Consider the following 11,497-nt stretch of genomic DNA (forward strand, 5'->3'; position numbering starts at 1 on the left):
CAATGTGACAATATCTTCAAATCAACACTTTTTCTTTTGATGAAATAATCACTGCTTCTCAAGAGCACCCAGATAATGAAAATATTAAGTTTCATTTCATTTCACTTCACACATTTCACTTCATTAGCTATTCTACATGACTTCTATTAGTAAAATTTATTTCTCTTTTAAAGTAAGATGGGAATGTAAGTTAGATTCATTATCCTGTTTCTTCCAGCTATGTTTTGCCATTAAAATTTTTAAAATTTTGCCAAAATAAGCATAGGTTTGAAGATATTCTTTCATATAACATCCAAATTACCTTATTTTTTTTTCTCACAAGCTTCACAACAAGCTGATTTCTCATTTCTTTTTTCATTCTATCCTCTTCAGATGGTAAAACCTGCAACAACAATAACAATGAAAGACAACCATATAAACCTCAAAATTTTCATTTAACTTGCATGGGCCCTAAGTCAAAAAAGTATAAAACACTTAAAGGTTATCTTTTTGGCCCTGTATTATTCCTATTTTCCACCATATATCACAACTTGTTAAGCATAGCCATAAGCAGTGCATTTTCAGATTATTTACCCGAAACAGCAAAATGATAAAGTGCTCTAACTTGTCTTAGAAAGGAAAGAGACATGAAGCAAGGTGATGGCCCGCCCAGGAGGGGTGCTGGCTGAGATGCAGGTCGCAGCTGAGCCTGGTGAGAAGACCTCCTCCAGGGGCCAGCCCGTCGGGATCCCCTTGCTAGAGCAGGAACCCGAGGAGGCGCTGGGCCTGAACCAACTGCCAGCCGAGCTGCTCCTGATGGTGCTGAGCCACGTGCCCCAACACATGCTGCTCAGGCACCGCCGCCAGGTATGCAGGCGCTGGCGCAACCTGGTGGACTGCCAGGCCCTGTGGCTGAGCATCCTGCCCCGGAAACACGCTGCCCTGTGGCCCATCGTCAGCACCTGCCTGCCCGCCGCTGACGACCTCAGGCCCTGCGTCCTGGGCCGCTTCTGTGAGCGCAGACCCATAGGACGCAACCTCCTCCTGAACCCCAGGGGCCTAGATGGCTTCCCAGAACAGCCTATGCTGAGTGGTGGGGACGGCTGGACAAAGGAGGGAAAATGTAAGGGCATGCCTGCAGCTCCTTGTGAGGTCCACTTCCTACCTGCCTACTACCTACCTGGTTACAGGTGGTTTCGAAGGAAGGAAGTTTGGGACCTGGAGAAGGAGGGTTTCTGGCCAGAACTCCTGGATAGTGGAAAGATTGAGATTTGTGTCTCTGCCTGCTGGATGGAACGAAGAGGCACTAACCGTATATGTATATATCAGCTAATTGTCCAAACTCTAGACATCAACCAGGCTGTCCTGCATCATTTCTCTTCAAATCCTTTTCCCATCCGGCGGTGGAGAAGAGTCCCCTTTGAGGCCAGCCATGTGTTCTCCAACCTCAAGAACGGTGTTCACTTTGTGTCTTTTGAACAATGGGTGTCGAAGCTGGAGTTAGGGAATGAGCAATATGGAGTCCCTTTTACCAACTCCAGTGTGTTTGCGTGGATCTGTCTGTCCTAGTCATGGGCTGTCCTTGTAAAACTACCTGACTGTGCCTTCCAGGAGCTGGGCCCATTGGCTGGGCCACCTCAATAATCAAGGGCTTGTAGCTCCCTGGCATCCTGGGATCTCCTGGGTCCAGTCGAAGTTCCTGCTGGGCCCTGTCTTCAGGTTTTGGAAGCTACTAGAAGAAAGTTTCTGCTGCTTTCTAAGGCAGACCCTGTTCTACTGAGTGGAAACCCACGGTTGAGCACAGGGAAATGCTGGATCCTGAGAGCTCCACCATCCCCCCAGAGGCTCTCTGGTCCAGCCCCAGTGCCTTCTGCCCTCATCTCCTCCTGTTTCTGCTGCAGAGGCTTTATTGGTCCCTTCCAGGAAGCCTTCCTTCACCTCTGAACTAGAAGCTCATCCCTATGGCTGGGAAAATTCCAGCCCCCTTGGGTGGTGAACTTAATCTCATGGGGTTTCAAGCAAGACTGGGACCAGGACTCACAGCAGAAAGTCAAACTAGTGCAAAAAATGTTTGGAGACAGAGGGTTCTGCCTACCCTGTGAACCATGAAGTGGTCCCCTGAGCCTAACTCTGCTCTGAATTGTATGATGTATAAAATTATTTTATTTTGAATTTCTTTTCAAACATGGAGCGAATAAATGAGCAATATATCTGCCGAGAAAAAAGAAAGGAAAGGTAAGAAATCTCTGTAATTAACTAAGTTCCAGTTAATACACTTACGTATTTTAGACTACATTGATGGAATTTATAATCATGACTAATGTGTAACATTTCAGTGCTTGACAAAAATTCTGGTAGTATTCTAATAGATTAAATTGTATACAGAAAACTTTGTTAATTTGAATTGTATGAAAGGGGGTGCAAGAAAAGAATTTCATTGAATTCATTTATCTTTATTAAATAATAATAAGGAATTTGTCAACTTTACCAGAAAAAGAGGAAGATGAGGAGGATGAGGGGAAGAGAGGAGAAGAGGAGGAAAAGAGGAAGAGAAAGAAGCGAGGGGGAGTAATAAGGAAGGAAAGAGGCAGAAGGAGGAGAAGGACAAGGTATGAGGAGAAAGGGAAAGTAGAAGAGGGAGAAAATGGGGAAGGAAAAGAATTAGAGAGAAAGTGACAAATAGAAAAGATCCAAAGCAAAAAACCTGAACGAACTTTTAAGTGTGGGGATTTGATGGGGGTACAAATGGTATAAGAAGTTAGGTGATGGGTAACCTGGGAGTTTATTATACTATTCTATTTACTTTTTATGTGTTTGAAACTTTACATAATAAAAGGTATTTTTAAAAAAGAAATCAAATAGTGTAATTTACCATATTAACAGAATTAAGGAGAAAAAACATGTAATTATCTCAGTAAACATACAGAGTGCATTTCATAAAATTTAACACCTGTTCATGATAAAAACTCTTAGCAGGGACTTCCCTGGTGGTCCAGTGGGTAAGACTCCGCACTCCCAATGCAGGGGGCCCAGGTTCGATCCCTGGTCGGGGAACTAGATCCTGCATGCATGCTTCAACTAAGAGTTCTCATGCAACAACTAAGGAGCCCACATGCCACAGGTAAATATCCTGCGTGCCACAATGAAGATCCCGTGTGCCACAATGAAGATCCAGTGCAGCCAAAATAAATAAACAAATAAATAAATATTTTTAAAAACTCTTAAAAAACTAAAAATTGAAAGGAAATTCATTAATCTGATAAGGTTGTATATAAAATCTTATAGCTGACATCAAACTTAATGGTGAACTATTTAACACTTCCCTCTAAAATTAAAACAAAGCAAAGATGTCCATTCTTATGTCTACTATTTACCATTGTACTGGTGGGCTTAGCCAGTACAGTAAGGCAAGGAAAAGGAAAAGGGATTAAGATTGTAAGAAAAAAATAAAACTTTCTTTTTTGCAGATGACATGATTGTGTATGTAGAAAATCCAAGGAAATCTACAAATTACTAGAAATAATAAGTGAGTTTGGCAAGGTTACAGATACAAATTCAATATGCAAAATAAATTTTATTTCTACTAGCAATGAGCAATTCAAAAGTTAAAATAAAACAATGCTATTTTAAAATAACCAAAAATACCTAGAATAATTTTAATGAAACTGTGCAAAACTTCTACATTAAAACAAGACATTGCTGAGAGAGCCTAAAGGAGACCTAATCAGATGAAGAGATATAATACCATGTTCACAGATTAGAAGACTTAATATTGTTAAGATGACAATTCTCACCATATGTTCTATAGATTCAATGCAATCCCAATAAAAACCCCAAATGGGCTATTCTGGTTGAAATTGACAACTTATTTTAAAATTTATACAGAAGTGGATGGGACTCAGAATAACTAAAACAATATTGAAAAAGAAGGGCAAAGCTCTAGGGCAAACTACCTAATTTCAAGACTTATTAAAATAAAAAGCTATATTAATGAAAGACAAGGTAGTAATGGCATTAGAATGGACAAATAGATCAGCAATACAGAACAGAGAGTCCAAAAATAGACCTACACATATATACCATATATTAATTTTAACAAAATAACCAAAGCAATTCAATGAAGGATGAAAAAGTTTCCCAATAAACAGTGCTGGAACAACTGGATATCTGTGGGAGAAAAAAAAATAAACAACAACCACCCCTCAACTTCACCGCATATTAAACAAAAATGAATTTGATATGCATCATAGGCCTAAATGTGAAAGCTAAAATTCTAAATCTTTCAGAAGGAAATATAGGAAAATATCTTTGCAACCTGGTGGTAGAGGAACGGGAGGTCAGAAAACATTTTTCATATAGAACACAAAAAGCACTAACTGTAAAAAACAACAACAGCCCCCCCCAAAAAAAAACAGTGGATAAATTGGACTTCATCAAAATTAAAAAATCAGCAATAAAAAAGTATCAACTGAATATATGCAATAACACAGATGAATCTCACAGATACAATGTTGAGTAAAAGAAGACAGACACAAGTAGTACATATTACACAATATGTTTTATGAATTTCAGAAACATGGAAAACTAATTTCTATTGACAGAAATAAAAATAATCATTGCATTGGGCAGAGAGGAATGGGCGACTGCAAGGAAAGGGTCCCAAGGGAATTATCTGGGGTGACAAAAATATTCTTTAACTTGGCCTGGATGAAAGTTACAGGTATGTATAAATTTATCAAACTTCATTCAGCTGTACACTTAAGATCGGTATATTTTACTCTATGTAAAGTATACCTCAATAGAGGACAGTTTAAAATAAATCCTTTTGCAAATCATGTATCTTGATAAAAAGGATTTGTATCCAGAATATAAAAAGAACTCATCCAACTCAACAATAAAAAGACTATCCAATCAAAAAATGGGTAAAGGATTTGTAATACATTTCTCCAAGGATATACAAACAGCCAACAAACACATAAAAAGATGCTCACTATCATTAGTCATTAGAGAAATGGAAATCAAAACCACAGTGAGATGCTACCTCACACCAACTGAACGGCTATTATCAAAAAAACAGAAAATAACAAGTGTTGGAGGATATGGAAAAATTGGAGCCCTTGTGCACTGTTGATAGGAATATAAAATAGCACAGATACTATGGAAAACAGTATGGCAGTTTCTCAAGAAATTAAAAACAGATTTATATATGAGGCAGCAACTCCATTTCCAGGCATACACCAAAAGAATTGAAAAGAGGGTCTCGAAGAACTATTTGTACACCCATGTTCATAGCAGTGTTATTCATAAAGCCAAATGGTAGAGGCAACCCAAGGGTCCATCGACAAGTGAATGGATAAATAAAATGTGGTGTATATATACAATGGAATATTATTATTATTATTATTATTTGGCTGCACCGCACGGTATGCGGGATCAACAAGGCATCAAGCCTGTGCCCCCTGCAGTGGAAGCACGGTCTTAACCACTGGAGTGCCGGGGAAGTCCTACAATGGAATATTATTCAACTTTAAAAAGAAAGGAAATTCTGACACATGCTACAACATGGATGAACTTTTGAGGACATTATGCTGAGTGAAATAAGCCAGTCCCAAAAAGACAAATACTATTCCATTAATATGAGATACCCTAGAGTCATCAAATTCATAGAGACAGAAAGTAGAATGGTGGTTGAGGGGAGAGGAGAATGGGGGGTTGCTTAACGGGCATAGTTTCAGTTTTGCAAGGTGGAGTTTTGGAAATTGGTTGCACCACAATGTGAATATACTTAACATTAATGAACTATATACCTAAAATAGTTATGAAAGTAAATTCTATGTTTTGTGTATTTTACCACAAATAAAAACAAAAATAAAAAAAGAGAGAAAAAATTGATTTTAAAACAAACCACATGAGATACTACTTTATACCCATGAGAATGGCAATATTAATATTAATAATGAAATGGAAAAAACAAGTGTTGGAAAATATGAGACAGTTGGAACATACGTTGTTTGGTAGTTCTTCAAAAAGTTAAACATAGAGGGACTTCCCTGGTGGCGCAGTGGTTAAGAATCCGCCTGCCAACACAGGGGCACGGGTTCAATCCCTGGTCCAGGAAGATCCCACATGCCGCGGAGCAACTAAGCCCATGTGCCACAACTACTGAGCCTGTGCTCTAGAGCCCGTGAGCCACAACTACTGAGTCCAAGTGCCACAACTACTGAAGCCAGTGTGCCTAGAGCCCATGCTCCGCAACAAGAGAAGCCACTGCAATGAGAAGCCCGCGCACCACAAGAGTAGCCCGCACTCGCCGCAACTAGAGAAAGCCCGCACACAGCAACGAAGACCTAACACAGCCAAAAATAAATAAATAAACAAATTTTTTTAAAAAGTGTAAACAACTCAAATACCCATCAATTGATGAACAAATAAATACAATGTGATATGTCCGTACAACAGAATATTATTCAGCCGTAAAAAGGAACTAAGTACTGATACATGCTATAATATGGGTGAACCTTGAAAACACTATGCTAAGTGAAAGAAGCCAGACATGAAAGTTCACATTCCATTTATATAAAATATCCAGAATAGACAAATATATAGAGACAGAAAGTACATTAGCAGTTGCCAGGGGATGGGGGGGCGGAATTGGAATCAACTGCTAATCGTTTGGGTTTTTTTGGGGTGTGGGGGGAGATGAAATATCCTGCAATTAGATAGTGGTGATGGTTGCACAACATGGTGAATATACTGAAAACTACTTAAGCTTACACTTTTAAATGGTGGATTTTATGTTATGAGGACTGTATCTCAATAAAACGAAAAGTGAACCTTTTTGATTTCACTGAGTTTGTCAGTGGAAACACAACAAAAATGTATTTTTCTTATTTTCCAGATAAAATATTTGAGCAGTGTATTCAGCACAAATTTCCAATTTTGCATTTACAAATCCCCCACCCCTTTTCCTTTAATGGTGTTTCTCATCCTAGCCCCTAATTTCTCAAGTTAGAACTTGCTTGAAACCTTGAAATCTGAGTTTGCAAGTAACTGTAAGGTCCTTCCCTAAGGCAGCCTAGCTTGCATCATCTCCTTTTCAACCTTTAAAACAGAAATGTGAAGTAATGGGGATTTGTATAATAAAATAAAAAGCCACTAGAGGGCACTGTATCCCCTCTGGTTTGCAGTAAAGAAACACTTTTTATCTTAAAGGTTATGCTTTAGAAGTAAAGTCCAGAAAACTTGTCTATTCACCTGGTCAAACCATTCATTAGCTGAGTGGTTTGAAGAAAGTCGTCCAGCTTCTGGGTTTCAGCTTCCACATCTGCATAAGGTTGGGGGTTGGTTACATGATTTCCAGGCTTCTGCCAACTCTAAAATTCCTATCTTACACTGGCTTAAAACAAGGATGACACCTGGAAAAATAGTAGGAATTGTACCTGCTTTATTTTATCATTTTTTCCAGTTCACTCAAACTGTTTCCTCTTCCCACCTTCTCTATTTCTATATTTCCAGCTAAAATATTAGAGTAACTCTGGACCTTTCCCCCTTAAGCACCCTTTACTGATAATTTATATTAAAAAAACCAAAACAAAAAACCACTCTCAGAGCACTTTCCCAGTTTCATCAATAATTTTCTCTTTTGATTCTCATGACAGATCAGGTTTGTAGGTATTATCTCCAATGTTCCTGGTGAGGAAACTGAAGCCTAGAAGAGTTCAGTGAATTGCCCACAGAAACATAGCTAGCAAGTTATAGCACCTGGCCTTCCAACTCCAAAGCCTATACTCTTCATAAAAATATTCACTGTCAGTAGGAAGATACAAGTTTTGTGGGGCCTGAAGTATACACATTTATGCTGTCTGTATTAGTTTTCCATCATGGCTGTAACAAATTATCACAAAGTTAGCGGCTTAAAACAACATAGATTTAGGGGACTTCCCTGGAGGTGCAGTGGTTAAGACTCCCCACTCCCAATGCAGGGGGCCCTGGTTCAATCCCTGGTCTGGGAACTAGATCCCACATGCATGCTGCAACTAGGAGTTCACATGCCACAACTAAGGAGCCCACCTGCTGCAACTAAGACCCAATGCAACCAAATAAATAAATATTTAAAAAACAACAACAGCAACCTAGATTTATTATCTTACAGTTCTATAGGTCAGAAGTCCAACACAGGCCTCACTGGGCTAAAATCAAGGTGTCAAGCCTTCTGGAGGCTCTAGAGGAGAGTCTGTTTCTTTGCCCTTCCCAGACTCTAGAGGCCACCTGCATTCCTTGGCTGGTGCCCCCCTTCCTCCATCTTAAAAGCCAGCAACAGCAGCTCAAGTCCTCACACTGCATCACTCTGACCTGTCTGCCTGCTCTCTCCCACTTTTAAGGACTCTTAATTATATTGGGCCCAGACAATCCAGGATGATCTCCTTATTTTAAGGTCAGCTGACTAGCAAATTTAATTCCATCTGCAACCCTAATTCCCCTTTGTCATGTAAATAACGTATTCACAGATTCCAAGGATTAGGACATGGACATCTTGGGGGAGGGGGGTGGCTTCTGACTATCACATTGGCCCTCTTTAAGATATATAAAGTTTAAATTATAAACTTAGACATGATTCTCTTAACACAAAGAAGAAACTTCATTAAATTCATGGAAAATCTGTTTCTCCATTTATTTATTTGGTTTATTTATTGAGGCAAATTCATATAACATAAAGTTAGCCATTTTAAAGTATACATTTCAGTGGTATTTAGTACATTCACAATGTTGTACAACCACCAACCAACACCTATATCAAGTTCCAAATCATTTTCATTACCCTAAAAGAAAACTCCGTATCCATTAAAAAGTCATTCTCCCAGCCCCTGGCAACACTAATCTGCTTTCTGTCTCTCTAGATTTACCAATTCTGGATATTTAATAAAATAGAATCATACAATTTCTGACCTTTTGTGTCTGGATGGTCACAATTTGAGACACTTTGTGACTGGCTACTCTCACTTAACATCTTTTCGAGGCTCATCCATGTTGTAGCATGTACCAGTACTCCAATCCTTCTGTGACCAAATAATATTCCATTGTACGGCTATATCACATTTGTTTATCCATACATTTAATGATGCACATTGGGTTGTTTCCGACTTTTGGCTATTGTGAATAGTGCTATGAAACTCCTGTACAAGTATTTGTTTGAATACCTGTTTTCAATTTTGGGGGTATATACTTAGAATTGCTGGGTCTTGTTGTAATATTAACTTCTGAGGAACTGCCAAACTGTTCCACAGTGGCTATACAATTTTATACCCCCATGAGCAATGTGCAAGTTTTCAAATTTCTCCACATTCTTGCCAATACATATTTTCCTTAAAAAAATATTATTATAGCCATCCTAGTGGGTATAGAGTGGCATCTTGTGGTTCTGATTTGCATTTCTCTAATGACTAATAACGTTGAGTACCTTGTCATGTGCTTGTTGGTCACTTACACATCTTTTTTGGAAAACACCTATTCAAATTCTTTGCTCATTTTTTAATCGGGTTGTCTTTTTGTTGTTGAGTTGTAAGAGTTCTTTACATATTCTGGACATTAGACCCTGATTTGCAAATATTTTCTCCCATTGTGTAGGTGGTCTTTTCACTTTCTTGATAACGTCCTTTGATGCACAAAAGCTTCTCATTTTGATGAAACCCAATTTATCTTTTCCTTTTGTTGCTCTTCTTTTGGTATTGTATCTAAAAATCCATTGCCAAATCCAAGGTCATTAAGATTTACCCCTCATCTTTTCTTCTAAGAGTTTTATAGTTTGGTTCTTACATTTAGGTTATTGGTTAATCCATTTTGAGTTTATGTTTGTATATGGCATAAGGTAGGCGTGCAACTTCATTCTTTTGCATATGGATATTCAGGTGTCCCAGCACCACTTGTTGAAGAGACATTTCTTTTCCCATTGAATGGTCTTGGCATCCTTTTCAAAAATCAATTGGCCATAGATTTGTGAGTTTGTTTCTGGACTTTCTATTTTCTTGGTCTATACAGCTATCCTTATGCTAGTACCACACTGTTTTGATCACTATAGCTTTGTAATAAGTTTTGTAAAAAGGAAATGTGAGTCCTCCAACTTTGTTCTTCTTCAATATTGTTTTAAGTATTCAGCGTCCTGCACAATTCTATATGAGTTTACCACTTTTGCCAAAAGGGCTATTGCAATTTTAATAGGTATTACATTGAATCTGTAGATCACGCTGGGTAGTATTGCCATCTTAACAATATTAAGTCTTCCAATACGTGAACATGGATGTCTTTTCCACTTATTTAGGTCTTCTTTAGTATCTTTCAGCAACGTTTTACAGTTTTCAGTGTGTCTTCCACTTTTGTGTAGTAAGGAATCTGGCCTTGTCTAAAGAGAGGTCTGGCCTTTGTCCCAGCTCCTGGGAGATGACCGCCACACCCTTGCAATTTCCCAAGTGATAGGAGTGTCTCTGTAATTCATTGTGGGTCCCTCAGACCAACTCTGACAGTTTATGCTAATGAGGTGTCTAAGGGTGGGCCCCTTCTCAGTTCAGGCTAATGAAATGACTCAGGGTAGGGCTGGCAATGTCAGAAAGACCAACAGTGTGATTGGAGAGTTAGGGCTTTGTGTCACATGGTAACAGCCCAAACTTCAGGGAGGCAGGTGACTGGAGATTTTAGTTTGATCACATGGACTATGATTCATGCCAAGTAATGAAGCCTCACAAAGCAATGGACACCAGGGCTTGAGTGATATCCCAGGTTGGCAATACTCTTAGAGCATTGTCACACATCATAGCTGAGAGGAGATAACTCCACTCAGGACCTCACCTGGAGAGGACAACCAGAACTGTGAGTTTGGACCCCTCCCAGATTCTGCCCTATGCTACTCTTCCCTTGCTTGATTTCAGTGTACCCTTTTTCTGTAATAAATGTGACTGTGAATATAATAGCTTTCAGGGTGTTCTGTGAGTCTTTCTAGCAAATTATTGATCCTAAGCAAGGTTATGAGAACCCCCAAATTTGTGGCCAGATGGAGTGGAGTGAGGGTGACCCTGGAGACCCCCAATCTTGCAGATGGTGTCTGAAGTAAGGGCAGTTTTGTGGGCAGTGTTTCTTCAGAAAGTAGAGTTGCCTAAAATCTTTGCAACCTGCTTAGTTAAACCTATCCCTAGGTGTTTTTATTCTTTTGGATGCTATTGTAAATGAAATTATTTCCTTAATTTCCTATTTATTCATTTTAAAAAAATACTTACTGAGCACTTGCTATATGCTAGGCTCTGTTCCAAGTGCTTCACAAAAACTAATTTTATTCCCCTAGCAATCTTAATTAGGTACTTTGTTGGAAACTGGGCAGTCTGGCTCCTGAGTCCATATTCTGAACCCACTATGCTGTTGCTTTACGTGCCTTCTTTGAGAAGTTTCCTGGGAATCTCTTATCTACCTCTTCGCACTGCCATTCCATAGTACAGGCCCTTATAAATTTACACCCGAGCCACAGTCTCCCACT

General features: G+C 39.1%; 1 protein-coding gene across 1 annotated transcript; it reads left to right on the plus strand.

Annotated features, from left to right (window-relative positions):
• The first annotated feature begins 639 nt into the window (after nt 1-639).
• Nucleotides 640-1,548, plus strand: LOC133087102 (F-box only protein 27-like). Its single transcript, XM_061183867.1, has one exon. The coding sequence runs from the start codon at nt 640-642 to the stop codon at nt 1,546-1,548; it is 909 nt and encodes a 302-aa protein (XP_061039850.1).
• Nucleotides 1,549-11,497: the final 9,949 nt, after the last annotated feature.

The sequence above is a fragment of the Eubalaena glacialis genome, chromosome 3, assembly GCF_028564815.1.
Source record: "Eubalaena glacialis isolate mEubGla1 chromosome 3, mEubGla1.1.hap2.+ XY, whole genome shotgun sequence".
Classification (NCBI taxonomy): domain Eukaryota; kingdom Metazoa; phylum Chordata; class Mammalia; order Artiodactyla; family Balaenidae; genus Eubalaena; species Eubalaena glacialis.

Coding starts and splice junctions, on each gene's coding strand:
- LOC133087102 (XM_061183867.1), top strand. CDS start 640: ATGGCCCGCCCAGGAGGGGTGCTGGCTGAGATGCAGGTCGCAGCTGAG.